General features: G+C 42.2%; 2 protein-coding genes across 4 annotated transcripts in view; one reads left to right on the forward strand and one right to left on the reverse strand.

Moving 5' to 3' along the window:
* TMCO3 (transmembrane and coiled-coil domains 3) overlaps positions 1 to 5,798 on the reverse strand; it is a 54,369-nt gene extending 48,571 nt beyond the window's left edge. The window contains exons 1-2 of the mRNA XM_034758119.1: positions 5,777 to 5,798; positions 3,219 to 3,742 (exon numbers count right to left, since the gene is read on the reverse strand). Of these exons, the coding sequence (XP_034614010.1) occupies positions 3,219 to 3,742; positions 5,777 to 5,783 (531 nt within the window). The 5' untranslated portion in view covers positions 5,784 to 5,798. The remainder of the gene's footprint in view (positions 1 to 3,218; positions 3,743 to 5,776) is intronic.
* A 7,572-nt stretch (positions 5,799 to 13,370) lies between these two features.
* Positions 13,371 to 21,594, forward strand: part of DCUN1D2 (defective in cullin neddylation 1 domain containing 2) — a 66,667-nt gene continuing 58,443 nt past the window's right edge. Inside the window, exons 1-3 of one of the 3 annotated variants that reach the window (XM_034758121.1) lie at positions 13,371 to 13,568; positions 17,512 to 17,728; positions 21,345 to 21,513. In XM_034758121.1, the coding sequence (XP_034614012.1) occupies positions 13,566 to 13,568; positions 17,512 to 17,728; positions 21,345 to 21,513 (389 nt within the window). In that variant the 5' untranslated portion in view covers positions 13,371 to 13,565. Of the gene's footprint in view, positions 13,569 to 13,918; positions 14,547 to 17,511; positions 17,729 to 21,344; positions 21,514 to 21,594 lie in introns of those variants that run through there. The other 2 variants (XM_034758120.1, XM_034758122.1) reach the window with 2 other exon arrangements.

Below are 21,594 nucleotides of genomic sequence, written 5' to 3' on the forward strand. Positions count from 1 at the left end.
AACTAGAACAATTCACAAGATGGCTTGGTTGATGTGAATCTGCATTTTTCCCCCCACTTAAAAAGTTGTACAGCAGTGAAATTGTCAAAAAAAAAAAAAAAAAACTCATGTTAATTTCATAATGATTGCCACAGCTTCAGAAAGCTAGATGCTGCAGAGGCCATTTCCTGAACTCCCATGAAGCAGTGGCATGGAGGCATGCGGTGGGGCTTAGTTGGAGAACATGGTGTTCAAAGTACTCTCTGCCAAACTTTCTACACCCCTCATTCCCTGTGTTTAGAGAACAGACTGCTCCATGAGTGTCTCAGCTTGCATCCTACCCTCTGTTCACATCACCCCTTGCACCTCCTTCTTGGATACCTCAGTCTTTTGCATCATCTATGCCAGTGGTCCTCAAACTTTTTGGGCTCAGGGCCCATTTATAAATATTTATGGCCTGTCGCAATCCATTAAATAGTCTGGGGATAGAGGCCCTGGGGCAGAGCCATAACTAGGCATTTTAGCACCCGGGGCAAGCAAGCATATTTGCACCCCCTACTAGATGTGACGTGGGTGGGGGGGTACACAGGTTCATGTGCCCACCCTGCCCCCAGTTTTTTTGGTTGCGCCCTCCCCCCACAACCCAGTCATGCTGGGTGGCCTGCTAAGGTGAGTCAGAAGCTGGAGGTTGTGATGCAGGCAAACCAGCTTAGATTAAAAGAAATAGGTAGTTCACCTGTCTGTGAACCTCAGAGGAATGTCAATAGGCATTGTAACATGTGAAGCACCCACTTGTAAAATCTGATCTGTTAAGCAACAGGATATTGCCAAAATTATTTGCTATTAAGCATACACTACAGTAAATAACCCTAGATCAGAAGAAATACTAATGTTATTGTATCCACTTGTTAGAAGTGAACAAAGGAAGATATTGCCACACTGTGTTTACATGGCACATGCCCCATTAATTACATTTATGCTAATTTTACCTGTGATTGCTGTCAGTATACTTAATTAATCCTGGAACAATAATGTGTGTTAGTGATTAGTTGTGGCTTCATTTGACGTGTAAAACTGCATGAAAGCTAAATGGTTTTGGCTATCACATTGTTCTCATTTATCTATACTCACTTGTCTAAAAAAAGAAGAACAGGAGTACTTGTGGCACCTTAGAGACTAACAAATTTATTAGAGCATAAGCTTTCGTGGACTACAGCCCACTTCTTCGGATGCATATAGAATGGAACATATAATGAGGAGATATATATACACACATACAGAGAGCATAAACAGGTGGGAGTTGTCTTACCAACCCTGAGAGGCCAATTAATTAAGAGAAAAAAAGCTTTTGAAGTGATAATCAAGCTAGCCGAGTACAGACAGTGTGATAAGAAGTGTGAGAGTACTTACAAGGGGAGATAGAGTCAACGTTTGTAATGGCTCAGCCATTCCCAGTCCTTATTCAAACCGGAGTTGATTGTGTCTAGTTTGCATATCAATTCTAGCTCTGCAGTCTCTCTTTGGAGTCTGTTCCACTTGTCTAAAGTTGCTCAGCAAGGAGGAACATTGACTTCAAAGCATGGGCGTTGTGTGCTCAACAAAGGGAAATCTAGGGACACATGCTGTGCTAAAAACACTTGGCAGGCTATTTTCAACTATAAATACTGGATGCTGGGAATGATCCTGCCATCTCTTATCTTTTTGGATGTGTCTGGTAGCTTTCTAGATACAAGACAGAGTTCCCCAAAACCACTTTGGAAAAACCCTGAGAGAATTTGTGAAAAGACAAATGAGACTGGCAGATTGCTACATCACTGCTTTTATTTTGAACCTACAAACCCTAAATTCACTCGTAATGTATTTTATTTGCTTTAAACTTGCCATAACTCTCCTTGCTTTTTCCTAATTACTAAATCTTTAGTAAACTAAAGGATTGGCTACAGCATTGCCTTTGGTGAGATCTGGAGCATATTTTGACCTGGGGTAAGTGACTGGCCTTTTGAGTCTGGAAACCTAATGGGTGGTGAATTTTGGTTTTTAATAACCTTTCATCATAAAGTCCAATCTGTGTGAATGGTAAAGTAAGGACAGGGAGAGCCTAAAGGGGACTGGTCTGTGGCTCCATGGTAAAACTAATATAATGATCCAGAAGGACTATACCACCAATTTGGGGTGTCTGCCCTGATTTCTGACAGTCAGACACTCTTAGCAGTGAGGCACTCCAGACACCTCCCCAAGCCCTGGCCCCACTGCACACCCTGGACTGCCCCACTCTGGTTGCCCCCCTGCCCTGAAGTGGTTTCAGTCGGATCCTGCTCCCCAGGGGGGATTGAGTCCTGCCTAACACTCATCCCACAGTGGCGGTTCCTGCAGCTCCTGTGCTGTGCAGCTGGCTGGACTTGACTCTCTGCTCTGGGCATTGCAACCTCAAGGGTTGCAGCACTGCTCAGGTTTGACCCTACCACTCTCAACTGCCCCAAATTTGTGACAGTGGAGTTGTGACCTGGCTCATGGGGTTGTTTTCCTTGCCCCCTCTCCATCTATTATTGTAGAAAATATAATCAGAAATGTTCTGATGTTTACAAGATAGGAGAGAAGAAAATGGGCCCTCCAAACTCACGATAAATCGATCCCAGAAGATCGATTGCTTGCTGCCGAACCAGCGGGTAAGTATAGACATACCCTTTGGTGAACCCTAACAGATCAAGGTGAGTCTGTAGAGCCACAATAGTCAGTGAAACACTCATGCTTCACTATCACACTTCTGTGCTTTAAAGTGATTGTTTTATAAAGAAGGCAATCTCAGTTGGCTTGTCTTGACACAAAGAAGTACAGTTATGACAAAAATGCTTTATTACTGCTGAAGTATATGAATAGTCTCACCTCTCATATTTCTTTGCCTTCTGAAGTAATGCTGGAGTTGGGAGTTACAGGGGTTCTCATTAGATTATAAAAAATAAAAACCCCAACAATTAATTATTAACCTTCTCTAAACTTCAATAAGGAAACTCCCTGTAACTACTACATTACTTCTAACTTACCTGAAGAGAACAGATTTACTACTAGCTTTGCTCAAAATTCCATCTTTACACTAGGAATAAGTGTTGAAAGTTTGGTGTAGATCCATATTTTTCATACAAAACAAAATAATTTAAACCTCTTTTTAATAATTAGAGATCCCTATGAAACCTTCACCATATTACCCTCCGTAATGCATTAGTAAAATTGGAAAGTACTACCTTTATTGCAGCTTCTCTCAAGGCCTCCAATCGCTGTCTACTACTTTCTTTCATGTTTACAACATCTTTGTAATCACCTTGAAGGGCTCTTTGGAGTCCATGGATTGCTTGAAAGACTGAGTTTTCACTTTCATTCAGCTCCTTTTGGAAAATTTCAAATGTATGCACCTGAAAAAGTTTCTCTTCATCTGACAGCCCCAAGTCCTTCTCCACTGATCTTATTGCATTTTTTAGTTTGTTGAGAACCACGTTCTTTTGGCGAAGGAGCCCAGATAGCTTTCTGCAATTTTCTAAGACCCATTGTTTTCTTTGTGTGACAGCAGCACCTTTCCCACGATGCAGCTTTATTGCATGCTTTACTACATCTTCGTGCTCTGCAGTGTTCAATAACTGGCAGCAAAGTAGTGAAATCAATATCCATAGGGAATTAAATTCAGTTGCCTTCATTGTATTACTGTATACAACCAGGAACAGTCCAAAGCCTTCTATAATATGCTCTTTGCATTTCGAATACACATGTTGTGCTGAAAGATAATACACATTAGCTGTCAAACATGGTTCGGTATTGGGCCACTGGATCAAATCCAAATTTTAAAAAAGTTTCAAATGAAGTCTAATAAAAAGTGTGTGTTCTCCCTTGATCAATAGATAGTCAAAACCACCAAATCTTTCTGGTTTAGTAAGATTTTTTGTTTTCCTGGACTACCTGTTTTCCAAAACATAATAACTTGTTTTAAATCCATCAAGCTGTAGAGCTTAGCAGTACCACACTGGTCACTCATGCTTCTTTTGAATGATATGTGGATGTGTTTTTTTAAACTTATTTGTTAAGCTGTTAAGATAAGGGTTATATTTAGTTACTAGTATGCAAGTTTGCTCTGTTTACAATATCCATGAACCATCTGTGCTTTTCAAGCCTACATTTAAACAAAAATATATGTCATTGTCAAATTATGGATAGCACCTCAAGGTATAATAGCTGCTTTATAGAAGATACAGAAAAACAAACTCTTTGCCTCAAAGAGATTACAATATAAATCATGCTTGCAAGATTCTCATTTCACATAGGACAGATAGCAATGAGATTTTCCTGACTTTGTCATTTCCAGCTTGAATCGGACTTGGACCAATTTCCCTAAGCTATCCCAGTATCTCTCAACATCATTTTTCAGTGGTTTTCTGAGGAAAATCTCCTAGTGCTGATAATAAATAATTCAAAATATTTAAAAAGATAGTGTTAAAGACACATAATTTTGATTAACTATGGTAGGATTTCAAATAATGGACAAAGGATGTGCATAGTCTCCATTAGTTCAGAAATTATGTGCAAACATGGTACCCAATAAAGGACTTAGATTTCCTTAAAAATAATAAAATTATGTATTTGCCATTCTAGAATTGCAGAATTTAATTTAAATTTGAGCAAATTTTCAGTAGAACAGGTAAATATTTGCCTTAATATTTAGCTGCAATTTTGAACTTTGGAGCAATAACCGTAGTCAAGAAAGATTACAAGCACAAATAAATTGATCAGTCCAACTGAGACACTAGCTCTCTACTCATGATATACTGCCAGTTACAACGAGCAGAGTTGATGATGTTAGATCACTAGATAGAAGAGAGAGGAGGAAGGCCTGGCACAGTGCTCTTCATAAGGGCCCTAAGCTGCTGGAATTCACTCCTATCCCTGTTCTAAAATAGCTTAGATTTGTCAACTTTTAGATCATGCCACAGGGACCTTTGCTGCAACTGGCCTCTTGAAGAAAGATGGGGGTTTGAGATATAAGCCAATGTATACATTCAGGGCCGGCTCTGGCTTTTTTGCCGCCCCAGGCAAAAAAGCCACCGGCCGCCCCGCCCCCCCCCCAGCACGGCAGGGGAGGGCGGCCGGAGCCCCGGGGGGAGGGCGGCGAGCCCTGGCCGGGGTCCCGCTCTCCCCCTGGCGGCCAGAGCCAGAGCACTGCACCACCCCCCTCCAGGTGCCGCCCCAAGCACAAGCTTGGTGGGCTGGTGCCTGGAGCCGGCCCTGTATACATTTGACAGAGATTTACTACTCAGCAGACTGATTTAAAAAATTTTTGTTAGGCAAAACACTTAGTAAGAAATTCTTATTTACTTACAAGTGGGAAGCTCATTAGGATAGTTTCACCACACAGTCACCCGCAACACCAGAGAATATACAATTTCAGCTTTTCATTGTTTAGACTAACTTCTTTATATTTTGAGGGAAGGAAGGCAGGGAGGGTATATCTATGTATTAGTTTATTTTTATGTTAACTCTCTTGTCCTGTCAGTATAGGTTTTGTGTTAGTGCAAACCAATTTTTTCTAGCTTTGTAGCTACATTTCCCCCCCCAAAACTATTACACTGCATTTTCCTTACACAAGCATAATACTAAACATAATTACTCTGCAATGGCTTTACACATGCACAGTTCTACCTAAGCTTAAGCTGTTAAATGTTATCAAAACAGAGTCTTAAATCACAGCAAGCTTCTATCTGGCCTAAAGCATGCCTTCACTCCTAACAGTATAGATGTCCTAATATCAGACGCTGACCTTGCATGCAGCAAAAGATGTGAGATGATTAAAATCACAAAACCAAAGTTGTTGTTCAAATAATCAACACGGTCAGAGCCTGTGAAATGAATGTTTATGTTTGTTTGTTAGTTTATATATATATACACACACACACAGAAAAAAAAAATCTGTTTGTCATTTTTTTTAAATTCTGTTTTTAAACCAGAGAAAGATTGCCAATAGGGCTAGAATTTAAAGACCATTTGGAAGACAAATGTTTAAGGAGCTTGAAAGATGAATAGCTGTGGATGTAATATAGTGAGTCAGGGAGTGGGGGCTCCAGGTAGCAGCATCACGAAATATGGCACAAAGAGGAGTTTGAGAGTAAGAGGACATGAAGAGCATAGGTACACATGTGTCTTGAGTGAGTGACTAGAGATGAGTGGAGATGTAGGAAGGACCTGAGCTGTGAAGCACTTTGAAAACAAGGATGAGAAACTTGATTTGATTAATAGGAAGAGAAGAAGCTAATGAAGGGTCTTAAAATTGGTGGGTGGACCTGGGTATTATATTCCAAAAGAAAAACAAAAAAAAAATTAGTGGAAAGAATTAGTATGGCTAAGGCTACACTACAGCTTAACTCGACTTAAATTATGTCACTCAGGGGAGTGAATTAGCCACCCCCCTCTGTGACATAACTTATGCCAATTTAAGCACTGGTGTGGACAGCGCTATGTCAGTGGGGAAAACTTCTCCTACTGATACAGCTACCACCGCTCACAGGGGCTGGAGCAATTAAACTGTGCCACTGTAAGCTCTTTAGTGTAGCCATAACCTATGAAAGTAATGGAGTCCAGCTAACACCTCTCCAAAATATATACTTAAAAAAACCCTGCTATACATTTCAAATGATGTAGTTGTATCAGTCCAAGGATATTAGAGAGACATGGTGGGGGAGGCAATATCTTTTATTGGACCAACTTCTGTTGGTGAGAGAGAGAGAGAAGTTTTCGAGCAACGCAGAGCTTTTCTTCAGGTCAGAAGAAGAGCTGTGTGTGACTCGAAAGTTTGTATCTCTCACCAACAGAAGTTGGTCCAATAAAAGATACTACCACACCCACCTTGTCTCTCTAATACATTTAAAACGTTGGTCTGGAATTGAACAGTTAAGAGATCCAGCCATTTAACACTGCCTACATTCCTTAATTGCTCACTATAAACCCTCAAGACCGGGTCCAAAGAATAAAGAGCAGAACAGCAAACAAAGGGTGGTTTGCTTAAGTCAAGAAAAAGAGGGGGGGAAACCCCAACTCCTTAAAGACACTAGTAGGCAGAAAGACCTTCTATGTAAGCAAAATGATCTGTTTCCCAGTGTCTATTGCTTTTCAGTTCCAAATTCTGTTTCTTCCCTGAACTGGAATGGAGTGACCCACTGTGACTCAGCAACCTCTTGGTGTCAACTGGCAGAGGGCACAGGAGGGGCATAGGGTTTTACAGGGATCCTCTGGGTCAGATATATTCATAATATCTAGGGTCCTACCAAATTCACGGTCCATTTTGGTCAATTTCACAGTCATACAATTTTAATATAATAAATTTCAGGATTTCAGCTATTTGAATCTGAAATGTCATGGTGTTTTAATTGTAGGAGTCCTGACCCAAAAGGGAGTTGGGGGGGTGGGATATCACAAGGTTATGGTAGGGAGGTTGCAGTGCTGCTACCCTTACTGCTGTGCAGCTGCTGGTGGCAGCACTGCCTTCAGAGCTGGGCAGCTGGAGAGTGGCAGCTGCTGGCCAGGAGCCCAGCTCTGAAGGCAGAGTTGCTACCAGCAGCAGCACAGAAGTAAGGATGGCATGGTATGGTATTTCCACCCTTACTTCTGCACTGCTGCTGGCAGGGCACTGTCTTCAGGCCTGTGCGCTCAGCCAAGAGCTGCTGCTCTCCACTCAACTCTGAAGGCAACATAGAAGTAAGGGTGGCAATACCATGACCCTCCTGCAATTCCCTTTTGGGTCAGGACCCCCAATTTGAGAAATGCTGGTCTCCCCTGTGAAATCTGTATAGTATAGGGTAAAAGCACTCAAAAGACCAGATTTCACAAGGGGAGACCAGATTTCATGGTCCATGATGCAGTTTTCATGGCTGTGAATTCAGTAGGGCCCCAATAGCTCACCAAAGGGTGACATGTGAGGTCTCTACCAAAAGCAACCCCGTTGTGACGTTCTGTACCTCGTGGAAACACCCTACACTCCCATGTTCATCCTTATAAAATGGTTGTGTGGTATCCAATGCAAAGTTTATCATGTCGGTGTCTTTGGAAGACTCATGATGCGCTGAGCATTGTTGTTATAGTAATGTTATAGGTTGTTATTTCATGTATATAGTTATGAGGCTGAAAACGTGTCCTCATGGCTTAAAGCAAGCCCAGGCAAAAAACTCTCCAAGAGCAGAAGGGCAGTTCACACCTCATCAGGGCAGGTATGAGACAAACTCAGCCCAGCCTCACAGGAACAAAGGACACTGGCCTAGGCAGCAACAAAGGATCTGTTGGACTCTCGAGTCAGTCACCCTGCTTCCTTTGGTCAGTTTGGGACTGCGATGAGGTGATGCTCACCTGACTCTGAAGGGCAGGGGGGGATGGGCACTAAGCCAAGAGGGAAGAAAAGGACATGATAAAAGGGAAAGACATTTGCTATGCTCTCACTCTCTCTCTTCCACCTACATCTACAGACACCACACCAAGTGACTGAAGCACCGATCAAAGGGGAGAGCCTGGCTGAAGGGCAACCAGCCAGCCTATCGTGAGAAGCATCTAAATTTGTAAAGACATTGAAAGTGTTAAGATTAGCTTAGAATGCATTTTGCTTTTATTTCATTTGACCAAATCCGACTTGTTGTGCATTGACTTATAATCACTTAAAATCTCTTTTATAGTTAATAAATTTGTTTGTTTATTCAAACCAAATGCACTGTTTCAGGTAGAAGTATGTCAGAGACTCCCCTTGGGATAGCAAGCCTGGTATATATCCATTTCTTTGTTAAAATGTCAAACTCATATAAGCTTGCAGTGTCCAGCGGGCATAACTGACACTGCAAGACAGAGGTTTGTAGGATTGTGTCTGAGATATTGGCTAGCGTCATTCGGTTGCAAGTAGCTGGGAGCAGCTTACATGCCAGAGGCTGTGTGTGAACAGCCCAGGAGTGGGGGTTCTCACAGCAGAGCAGGGTAAGGCTGGCTCCCAGAGTCAAGGATTGGAGTGACCTAGCAGATCACCAGTCCAGATAATACCAGAGGGGAACGTCACACCCATGCTCTGGGTGTCCCTAGCCTCTCACTGCCAGAATCTGGGAGTGGACAACAAGGGATGGATCATTTAATGATTACCTGTTCTGTTAATTCCCAGGTGCTTCAGAGGAATTGGTCACTGTCAGAAGACAGGATACTGTGCTAGATGGATAATTGGTCTGACCCAGTATGGCCATTCTTGTCACAATCATTGTGAAATGTATGTACAGATAAAATTTAAAGGAGTTATGTATCTATACTGAAAATTATGCTCTTAAACTCTTGGAGTTATGGCAAGTCACCAGGAGGTGATAAACCTCAGAAATGTCCCTTTCAGGCAGGAGGTTACAGATACTCAAATGGCCAGATGGAGAGATGGGTATTGTATGCCTCACACTGTATGCTATTTGCATACTTAGCCGGGGTCTAAATAAGAGACTGTGAAATCTACAAGAGAGGAAACCTACAGGAACAGCAGAGGGGTGCCCTGTTTATGAGTAAAGATGAAGGATTGTTTTAGTATATCTGGCAATGAAAGAGACATAGCGGGTCTTTCACCTAGGAGACAAACAGAGTGTCATGAAAGGAGGGTCACAGCCATCCTAGCTGTAAAGATTTTGGGTGAGCAATACTTTACAAGACAGGAGAGTACCTTGTTTATGAAATCTAGGCTCTAACGTGTGTTATGATTTTATTTTATATGTAACCATTTGTTTCCAGTACTTCTACTTGCTACTCTTTGACTCTGTGCTTTCTTAAATAAACTTAATACTTGATTTCATTATAAACACATTTAACTGCGGTGTGTTAAGCAGAAATGTGACCGGGGGTGGAACTGGATAGCTGGGGTGTACCGTTACTTTGGAAGCAGCAAATCTGTGAATACTGAAGTGTCCAGTGGACCAGGGGCTGGACATGCTAGGGAGATGCCTGGGGGCGGGGGACTCAAAGGTTGAAGTGTGCCAATCACTAACCTGTAAAGCAGTGGTCCCCAAACTTTTGAGGGTCACACCCTCTTACCCCTGTCTTGCCTTCCCCCAGCCGGGGCTGTGATGGGGCAGGGGAAGATGTGGACACAGACATGGGTAAGGGGACCAAGGCCGGGGCTGCCGCTGGGCGTGGGTCTGGGGCGCAGCCGGGCTGTGGTGGGGGCTGGCGGCTAGGCCTGTGGCCAGGTGCAATTCCACTCCCAGCCTTGCCCCCAATCCTGGTCCCAGATAACAGCAGAACTGGTGGCTGGGAGAGGATGGGTGATGCTCCCTCCCAGCCCCTGTGCAGACTGGCCTGGATCCCGCTGCGCCCCCCCCAGATGGTCCTTCATACCTTCCTATGGGGGCACACCCCACACTTTGGGGGCCTCTGCAGTAAAGCGACAGCAGGGCCTGCTAGGCCTAGAGGTAAGTGCCTGTGTTGCCCATGGCCACTGCAGTTGGGGAGCTGACCCATTGCAGACACAGACAAGGCTTCCTCACGTTAAGGGCAGGTGATAGTGAGGTGCCTTACAACCCTAGGAAGTGTCACAGCCACCTCTCTCCCAAAAGACCCTGCCCACTAGTCCATGGCCTTTTCTTTATGGCATTGTTTCAGGACAGCATGTAAGCATTAAGTCAAAGATACTTGTGCACAGGCTAAAAGTTAAGCCTATGCTTAAGTGCTATCCTGAATAGGAATTCTTTTCTGAACAGGGACTCATATCATTGCTCTAATGAGACCTTCACTAGCTCTTTCCCTTCCTACTTAATATATCTTTGTAATACTTCCACTAACACCTCAAACACAAAAAACACAAAAACCAAACAAAAATACCAAGCCACACACATTAATGAGGCATCACAGCCAACAAAATGGATTTGAAATTCATAGGCCAACCCACCATGGAGGTAGGATGAACCAAATATGTTAGAAGATTTTTCAAAGAGCTAATGACAGGGATTTTTTTTTTTTTTTTTGTTAAAAAGCACAATATAAATTACTGATCAGTTAATATGCTGCAGTGGAACGATAGTAGCTACTCCATAGTTAAGGTTCAGTTTATCATCCAGTTATAAGTTTAACTCTCAACAGTCTATACTACTAAAATAAGCTACTCTGAAATTTCATGTTACAATTCACTGCAGGGTAGCTTTCCCCCTCAAAAATTTAGAAAACATCAGAAAAATAGTTTTAAAAACATGAAGAAATCCTATATTTTGAGGCATAAGCAAAGGGAATGGAATAAGCATTCAAACTTTACTCTGCCTTTCATGATCTGAGTGTTTAAATTCTCAAAACTAAAGTTACATTAACCATAGTCCTTTGTATGGAATTCCCTTGCTTTATTTAAAAATAAATATTACCAACTGAATTTGTAAATCTTATTATACTGAGACACCATATTTTAAGTCATATGAAAAAAGGAGCATTGCCTTAATTTTGAATATTTAATTCATCAACTATAATGTCTTAATCGTAGCATATAGTGTGGAATTTAATTACGAGTTTTATTTGAATGTAAGTAATGAAAGACTAAGGTAGGACAGAGAAGACCCTCTACAGTGCCGAGACGATCCTATAACAATCCAGCCAAAATTATAAGAAGAAACTGTTGATGTTCAGTCAAGAACATAAGAACAACCATACTGGAAACAGTACAGCTAGTCCAGTATCCTGTCTCCAACAGTGGCCATGTTTAATAGTAAAATTAAACATATGCATAAGTGTTTACAAGGTCAGGGCCTAAGTTGCCCATATGGGAGTGAACAGCAGAAATCATCCCATTAAGGAATGTGAACTTCTGAAGAGACAAAGCTATCAAGTATCACTAATTCTGGAGGAGACTGGAATGTGTGGGGGACATAGGGATAGGTAGCATAACAAACTGTTTCACTGGGAACAGATTTTAAACCAGTGTTTGGGGAGGATTTGGCTGGTTTTGTTATAAATCTATTCCCGCACATGTGTGAAGAGGACAACTTTTCCCTTCTGGATATATCTGAAAGAGATTTTACCATGTCCTATACAGTTTCACTCTATCTAGAGATAAGGAAAGGAGCAAAAGTTTGTGGTTTTCCATTACAACAGTGGTCTCCAACCCTTTTTGCCCAGGATCACTTTTTGAATGTAAGGGCAACCCAAGATCTACCCTGCCCTTTCCCCAAAACCCCACCCTGCTCACTCCATCTCCCCCTCCCATCACTTGCTCTCCCTCACTCATTTTCACCAGGCTGGGGCAGGGATTTAGGGTTCAGGAGGGGGTGCAGGCTCTCGGCTGGGGCCAGGGGGTTCACAGTGTAGGAGGAGGCTCCACACTAGGACAGAGTGTTGGGATGCAGAAGGAGATGACAGGTGCAAAGTCTGGGAAGGGGTCAGGGCTGGGGCAGGGGGTTGGGATGCAGGAGGGGATACAGGGTTCTGGGAGGAGGCTCAGGATTGGGGTGCGGCGGGGTGGCAGAGCTGTTGTGTGTGTGTCACGGTCTCTCTGGGGTAGGGGTGTCTCATGGTGTCTCTATGTGTAGGTCTCATGGTTTCTTGGGGGTAGGGGGGCTGCGCTGTGTGTCACGGTCTCTCCCCACGGAGGGGGAGAAGCTGCGCTCTGTGTCGTCCCACGGCCTCTCCGGAGTGGAGGAGCTGACCCGGGCGGGGGTAGCGGGGGGAACATGGGCTGTGCGTGTCGGAGTCTCTCCAGGGCGGGATGCCCCCACTCGGCCGGCTGTGCCCATCGGCCTGTCCCGGCCCAGCAGCCCCGCTTTTCGCTGTCACTTGCGAGTGACTCGGCCCGGTGCCCAGTAAGAGCGGGGAACCCGCTCGCAGCTGCAGGATCCGGGTCACCCCTCTTCCGCCCTCCCGGCGCAGGAGTAACCGGCCCGGCCCGCTCCTACCTCAGGGCGGCGGCCAGTCCGGGTGCCGCGGGCTCTCGAGGCCCGGTTGGGGCGAGGTCGCCGCTTTAGGCTCCGGCTGCCACTGCCTCCATCCGCCCGGCTCACCTGCAGCGGGAGGAGCCGCAGGAGGGCGAGCGAGCCAACGAGGGCGGCCACTCCCAGGGAGCCGGGGTGGTGCCGCGTGCCGTTATCCCTGCTCCTATTGGGCGCCTGACTCAACGGCCCCCTGGTGAAAAATGACGACAGCGCCAGCTGCCAAGCCGCTACCTCCCTTCGTACCGGTTGCTGAGTGCAGATGCGGCTCCTTTAAGCGCAATATCACATGGGATTTGTAGTTCCTAGATCGCCCTGTCAGCAAACTGCCAACCCCTTTCGCGCGCAGTGCTCTCTGGGAGATGTAGTCCCGACTCGCCGCCGCGGTGCACGGTGGGTAACAGTCTCCGGCTCGTCGGCCCGGTGCATCATGGGAGATGTAGTCCCCTGTGCCCCTCCAGTCGGGCGCCGACTTTCCAGTGCCTGTGGCGCGGCGGCGAGGCGGGGACTGCTGCTCCCAGAGAGGCGGCCGGGACCCAGGGCCCGCTTGCCGGCGCCGCTCAGCGATAGGTGGCTGAGGAGAACCGGTGCGCGCCTGCGCAGGAGGCGGCGGCGCTGGGCAGTGAAGTTGGTCAAAGCGCCGGGGATAAGATGGTAGGTGGGAAAATGTCCCCCCCACCCCCTTTCTCCCGATCCCGGCGCCGCGGCCCTGCCCGGAGGGGGCGCCGTGGGGGGACAGCGCCCGCCGCCCCTGCCAGCGCGGAGCCGTGTTTCCTGCTGCGGGGTCGGCGGAGGGAAGGTCACCGGGCGGGGGGCCGGAGGGAGAGGGACAGAAGCGCGGAGAGGGAGGGCCCCGCCGGGGCCGGGGGTGGGGGGGTAGTGAGGGTCCCGGGGAGCTGGGGGCAGAGCCCGCGGCGTGAGGTGCCCGGCCGGGAGGGTCCCATGGAGGGGGGTGGAGCGACGCTGTAAGTATTTTGAGAGCTGAGCCTGGGAGCAGCGGCACGTACTTGCCCTTTTTTGGGCTTTGGGCTTCCAAGGCAGGAGGCTGGAGCCGAGTCCCTCCTTTCCCCCCTTGTCCCGGTGTCCGTCTTTTGGGAGGGTGGGGCCCGACCAGGCCGCCGCCCCCAGCGGAATTGGGCTGCACAGGTTTCGGGGGTTGGGAGTTTGCAGGGCCTTGGGAAGCAGCGAGGAGCTCCCTGCTGGGGTCGGGGGGAAGGGAGGATTTAAGTCGGCTTATGGGGTGTCTTGCATTTGTGCTGCACGTGTCTGTGCTGAGCTTGGGGAAGGTGGTTTAGGGAGCTCCAGGGAAACTGCCCCCCCCCCATATCACTTGGAGTGGTTGCGCCACTCTCGTTCCTCACGGACTTGCTTAGTGTTGTTGTTTTTTAAGGAAAGAAAGTTAGACGAGAATGAAAAATCATCCATAATATGGAAATTGGAAACCTTCTTTCAGCTCTAAGTGTGAAATCACAACCGTGACTCCATAAATTGTTGTCAAAGAAGGGTATTGTCATTTTCCTCAGGGGAGGCTCCACTAGTTAAGCTGGCAAGTTTTCTTCTAGCCCACCACAGTCCCCAAAGAAAGTCAGCCTAGCGAGTACAAATCCGTTGCACTGGGAAACTCCTATCAGGGTAATACCAAAGCTTAAATTGTATTTGGGCACCTCCATGTGATTATGATTGGCAAAATAGAAATGCATATATAGATTGTTATTGGAATAAATATTTGACTGATTATAGGGGAAATATATGTTCATGCAAAAGAAAGCAGGTTTATGTCCCACTGAGCAACATTCCAAGGCCCTATCACTGCTGTGCAAGAACATAATTGGAAATCCCAGAAAAGTAACAGGAATTTACAATTAATTAAAAGGTGATCAAAGCTATTTCGGAAAGAGTCCGAATTAGGCCTCATCTTGCAACATCTGTTTTAAATAGGTGATATATTTTAACAATTTTTAGAATTTTGGTGGTGATGTGGCAGATTGTACTTTTCAAGTCAGAGTACATAAAGTATTTCACCTCATTGTGACCTATTACAAAATATACATACTATGTTGCGATCATTTAGAAAGAAGACATGCTAGAAAAAATGATTTCTATGTATCTTTTTTAAAAATAAAGAATCTGTTCATGTATGTAATTTAAATGGGACTTAAACTGTGTTTTGGAGAACAATTCTGCATTGGCAGAGAGGTGAAGTGAATGATCATCTTTACCATCTCTGTCCTTTTGAAGCAGAAAAGAGACAGGTTACTTGAAGTTCATAGACCTTATATATATGACATAACTTGTAGTTTGTGTGTAATATCCTGGGACAACATGGCTACAAGAGAGACAAGGTGGGTGAGGTAATATTTTTTTATTGGATCAACTTCTAGTGGTGAAAGCTTGTATCTTTCGCCACCAGAAGTTGGTCTAATAAAAGATATTACCTCACCCACGTTGTCTCTAACAACCATGACAACTAAAAGTTATATTACAGATTCCTATCGTGAAGTCACCCAACACTAAATTAATTGTAACTTAGAAAGACTCTTGTTTAAATGTACAAGATTTTGTCGTAGAAAAATTTCTTATATTTCTACTTCAAAAAAAATTTAGGATTTTTTAAAATATAAATAGATGTACACAATATCTCCAGTAGGGAAACAACAAAGATAATTTAACATTTCCTTTGAAAAATCAATTGCAATTATTTCTGTGGCTATAAAGTTGTTCCCATTTTATGAGTATTCTTTTCTGTATTTTTTCAATATTTAGAAAATAAATTTATGAAGGAAAGAACAAAGTCCCTTTCTTGTGCATATGATGCACTTCTTGTCTTATATCATCTGCAATAATCTTTTAATGATATGACTATATGTAGAGTGTGTAAAAGAGTTAAGGGTGGAGTAGAAGATGTATGTATATTTAAACTGTAGTGTCACATTGAACATGAAACAGTGATGTGCAGTCAGGGCCGGCACCAGCTGAGCAAGCTGGTGCTTGGGGTGGCAGATTGTTGGAGGCGGCATTCTGCCCAATCCTAGGGCGGCACAGCAGCTTGTTTTTGTTGTTGTTTTTGTTCCGCTCCGGCTGCCCTGTAGGGGGCGGCGGCGTGGAGGACCAGAGTGCCCTGCAGGGCAGTCCTCTTCCTTCCCTCCCCGCCGACCAGAGCGGAGCCCTTGCGGCAGGAGGTGGCGCAGCGGGAGGGGCCGTGTGGCAGCGCCGCAGTTGTAGCCCTGGTTGCCCCCTTCTCCCTCTCTCCCGCCCACTCCCTCCCCCTCCAGCCAGTCCCCCTGCACCCGCGCTCCAGCTGCGCCGCAGGTTTTTTTTTTGCTTTGCCGTTCTGGCCGCCCCGTTTTTTGTTTTTGTTTTTGTTTTTTTGCTTGGGGTGGCCAAAAAGCCAGAGCCGGCCCTGTGTGCAGTAGAATACATTATAAAAGCTTGTTCTAATAATTAGGTATTAGCAAGTCAATGCGTCACTTTACACTGTTGTTAAATACTAGGGTGAGCAAATTATGAAGTGTTTACCCAGATAACTTAGTTATCTACCCAGAAACATAACTTGTACTGTACTGACTATGATGAGTAAAAGAGATGTATTGAAACCCAAAGAGAGTTTGATTTTTTTTTTTTTAAAGTTACTTTATGTACAGCAGAGAATAATGGTAAAACACATTGGTAGCAGATTTTTGCTCTCTTTCAAACCTCTTTCCCCCAACTCCTGTATTCTCCAGAAGTATTTTCTGGGAACATAGAGCTATGGTTTGCCGCAACTCATTGCCATTGAGAAAAACATTTCATGGTTCCTATAAACCCTATTTTCTACTGAATAAAAGTAACCAATTACATTGGTTAATATAAACATCTCTTCTATTGTCAGAACATATTAAAGCTTTTGATTAGATTTACAAAAACTTTTTGTAAACTCATACTATTGAGTGAATCTCTTGCTTGGCTTCTTTATCAGTTTTATTTCCTTTTGAGCTCACTTTTTCTGAAAGCAACAGTGAACAAGTTCCCAGTGTTAAAATTCAAAAGTGCTTTGTAACTTTAATTGCCTTAAATAATCAACTGGAAAACACTATTGTTCACTAGCACTAGAAATTAATTAGGAAAAATGTTAAGTCAATTGTTAAACTTTTTAGATATTTCTCAAGGCCTTTATTTACAGAATCTCTGATTTTTGAATGACTCATACCTTTGAAACATATTTTATTATTAATAATAGACTTTTTTTCAGCGAATAGACCCAATTGTCATAACAGTAGTATTTTAGAGTTTTTAACCAAATAATTCTGAATACCTGGAGATCAAACAATTTTCATACAAAACAATTGTGTGTACGTGAGCAGGAACACACATTTGAATTTATTGTTGCCAGAATATTTGCGACTAAAATGTACATACAGATGCTGTCATTTCAGTTTCCAGAAGTGCTGTCTTTTTAACTGCAGAAGAGCAAGGCTTTGTCTTCCTTTAATTCTGAAGTGAAACTTGTCACACACCAAGAAAACTAAACCCCTTTAAAAGATAGGTATTAGTAGTAGAATGCTGAAACAAACTTCTGGATTAGCTTCATTGGCTTTCCTGCTTCTTTTGCATCCCAAAGCATAAGCTTAAATCGTCTCAGAAGGACAAGGTCCGCCAGTTTATGGCATTTACCCAGGCTGGTGAAAGGACTGCTATATATTGCTTAATGCAGAATGAGTGGAAACTAGAAGTGGCAACAGACAACTACTTCCAGAACCCAGACTTGTACTACAAAGAATCCATGAAAAATTCAATAGACAGAAAGAAATTAGAACAATTGTATAACCGGTACAAAGGTAAGGATCACTCTTTTAACTATTTCATTTCAGTTACGTTTCTACTTTAAATTTTTGCCACTGATAACATCTTTTAAGACTGCTAATGCAATATCCTACTTTTAATTTTCTATCTGTATGTAGCTGTAATAGGAGACTCTCTGGAATGTAAGGCTGTTTTTTTTTCCTTCTTCTTCTTCTTGCATGTCTTATGTTCCCTATGGAAGTCCAAAATTTTGTTTTATAAAGTATAAATCACCTTAACAATAGGAAGGACTGCATATGAAGTTAGAAAAAAAAAATAGACTAAGATCAGTTACTTATGGACTTGACCATGGCTCTGTACAAGCACATTATGCACAGTATTTAATCTCTTGTCCATGAAATCTGTTAAGGAATTTTGGTATGTGATGTTACTTTGCATGGTAAAATTATGGCTGTAATTTCTCTATTAAATGTTTAAGTATAGTTGAGATAAAAGGGGGTAATCTTTTATTTTAAACCACACGAACACTTTCAGCTACAAGAAGGGGTCTGATAACACTATTAAGCAGGAAACTCAGAATTAAGGTTGAAACTCCATCCTTAATTTACCCTTTGTGCTTGCATATTACATCATAAATGATATGCCAGATCACCTGCTGTTTAGATATGCTAGGAAAAACATACTCACAAGGAAGTGAATTAAAGGTGGAGTTGTGTTTTATTTTCCATTTCTTTTTTATTTTATGGTAGTGTTTAAAAGAAGAGGAAAAATAAAAGGGGAAAAAATGGCCATGGAAGTGTAAGAATTGACGTGATCCAGTGTAAGAGCTCCTTTTGAAATGTTAATATTTTATATTAATGCATGTAAATGTTTATTGAATAGAATGAAGCAGCTCTGAATCATTACTATTTGTTGCTTAAATCTAAATCTTCATCTAGACATTTTTTTAAATGGATATTTGACCAGACTTTTGTCTAGTCTGAATCCTTTTTAAACCTACTATATGGTTATGATTTTTGCCAGAATTGCTTTGTATGTACATTAGTCTCTTTCATATTAATAACTACACTATTTTGAAATGTTTTAAACACCATAAAGGCTTGTTCCATATTACAGACAGATGATCTTCAAAATTTCATTTTAAAAACATAAGGTTGCATTGAGTTGTATGAGCACAGAGATTGAGGCAAAACTGGAACATTTGTGTGTACTTGTAGAAGTTTACTAAACCACTTACTTGGTTTAATTTTGCTTTTATTTATATCAGTCCTTGGCTTTTGTTTGCCAATTTTAAAGGAAGCTGAGGTTAAAAAAATATATATATTTACATTCTGAACGGTTACCTATACTTGAATACTGAAGGAATTTTATGAATCTTATTTAGCTTTCATTATTTGTGCTGTTTACTTTTCTACTTCATTTCAGTTTGTTGAAAGAAAATAGTCTAGTCAGTTTTGTTGTTTTCATGCATCAACACAATATTGCAACATTGTTAGGACTGAAAAGGCTGTAAGGATATATGTAAATCTAAACAAATTTTCAGATAAATTAATAAGGGAAAAATTTATCATGAAAGCGTTTCTATTCATATTAGTATTTTTAAACATCTTTTTTTTTTTTTTTGTTAAACAGAAACTAAACTTTGTACCTTAGCTGCCTGGCCAAAGTTCCTTTTTAAGCCCTTAGAAAGGGTTTGTTTATAGAACCTAAAGAAAAATGTGTAGATGGCATCATGTTTGAAATGTGAGATGACACATCTTTCATTGTCCAACTGTACTATCGTTTAAGTGTTTTTTGCTTTTTTAGTGAGTAACATCCAAATCAAATCAATGCATGTTCGTTTTTATTATTCCCTCAGTTGCCCAGATACACCTCTACCCTGATATAATGCAACCTGATATAACACTAATTCGAATCTAATGCGGTAAAGCAGCGCCCCTGGAGGGGCAGGGCTGCGCACTCAAGCAGATCAAACCAAGTTCGATATAATGTGGTCTCACCTATAACGCAGTAAGATTTTTTGGCTCCCAAGGACAGCGTTATATCGAGGTAGAGGTGTATTGTGAATAATAACACTAAGAGTGGGATCTTGTCTTCTTTGAAGCCAGTGGGAGTTTTACCATTGGCTTCACTGGAGACAAAATTTCACTGGAAATATTATAAGAATAATTTTAAAACTTAATAAATCAAGATATTCTCTTGGAGCCTGATCCTTACAACACACTAGATAGCTTTACACTTTCCTCCAACACTTAGTTCCATCGATTTCATTGGAATTACACCCGGGAGAAAGATAAGCAAGTAGTAACTGCTGCATCAAGTCCTTATTTAATTATTAGCTACTTTTAATCTTTAGTCATTCAGAAACCTCTGGGAAACCAAAGCGATGTTAAAATGAAATTGCATTTTAAGGCCCTGATCTTGCAGTCTGATCAGATTTCAGGATCAGGGTCTAATAAAGGACTGAACAGTTGAAGTCTATATCAATTAGTTATCCAAAATATCAAACTTAAAAGAATATTTCAGTTGCATTTTAACTGTAGCTGTAATATAGTAAGCTGTTGTAATTAAAGAAAAACTTATGACTTGTTGCATTTAAATTTGGGGAAAACAGTTCTGTATTTTGAGTAGTACATATTGTATATGAAAAATAGAAGGGTAACTTTGAAGTTACTACTTGTGTGTAACCATAGTAAATTTTTAAGAGAATCCTGCATTATAGTGTAATTGCTGTTCTATAGCAAAATAAAATAGTTGCCATGCCTGTATAGTACAGTAACTGCTTCTTTTTAATCATTTCTTAGGGTCAGACTAATTAAAAATCCAATATAATTTTCATGAAGGGTTTGTTTGGGGGTTTTGTTTGTTTGGGTTTTTTGTTAGATTTAGTTTTCCATATTAAATTTTTATAATTATGGTTGTGACATAAACTGACACTGGCAATTACAATGTGTGGTTCTATCCTAAGTGGTAACCACTTATTATTAAACAGTTATGTACGTCACAGTGGTGCTGAGTGGCCTCATCTAGGTTGAGGCCTGTTGTGCTAGGCACTAAATAAACATTGTGTCTCATTGATTTGGTCACTTTGCAAGTATTTAAAACAAACTAACAAAAAAATACCCCCTCACTTCCAGCCTCCCAAATTAATCCTGGGCTCTGAGATTTAAGTTCTTCTCTTCTCGTACATCACTACCAGGAAAAAGAATCTAGCTAAATTTGGTGTTTCTCCTTCACCTGTTGTAGTGTTCTAACCAGCAAATGCCTTATCTACTTGTGCATATTATAGCACTCTGAGTATAATCAATTTCAGTATTTCTTCCCTATAGTTAGGCAGTTCCACCTATTGTTTTTGTGGGGCTTTCACACAGCAACGGGGAGAAGGGGAAAATATCTAAGGGGTAATCATTATTTTTAAAAATAATTTAAAAAACCACAAAAATTGGCAGGGGGTCTTTGGAAGATATACCTTTTAACTCACTTTTTGAAATAGACTAGATTTCAAATTGATGTCCTAATTAAGAATGAATATATTTGAGAAGTACTCGTACAATAGCTTCTGCACTGTAGCATATCAAAACTGTTCAGATCATTAGTCTATAGGAAAGTTTTTAATATGTTTTGTAATACTTTTTATATTTTTGACTGCAGACCCACAGGATGAAAATAAAATTGGTATTGATGGAATTCAGCAGTTTTGTGATGATTTAAGCCTGGACCCTGCCAGTATCAGCGTCTTGGTCATAGCATGGAAGTTCAGGGCAGCCACTCAATGTGAATTCAGTAAAAAGGAATTTGTAGATGGCATGACAGAGTTGGGGTGAGTGTATCAGTTTTCTTTGTAGTTAAAAACTTTTTAGGGCCTGAGCCAACTCCCACTGAAGTCAATGGAAAGCTGGAT

The sequence above is a fragment of the Trachemys scripta genome, chromosome 1 (genome assembly GCF_013100865.1).
Source record: "Trachemys scripta elegans isolate TJP31775 chromosome 1, CAS_Tse_1.0, whole genome shotgun sequence".
Lineage (NCBI taxonomy): Eukaryota > Metazoa > Chordata > Testudines > Emydidae > Trachemys > Trachemys scripta.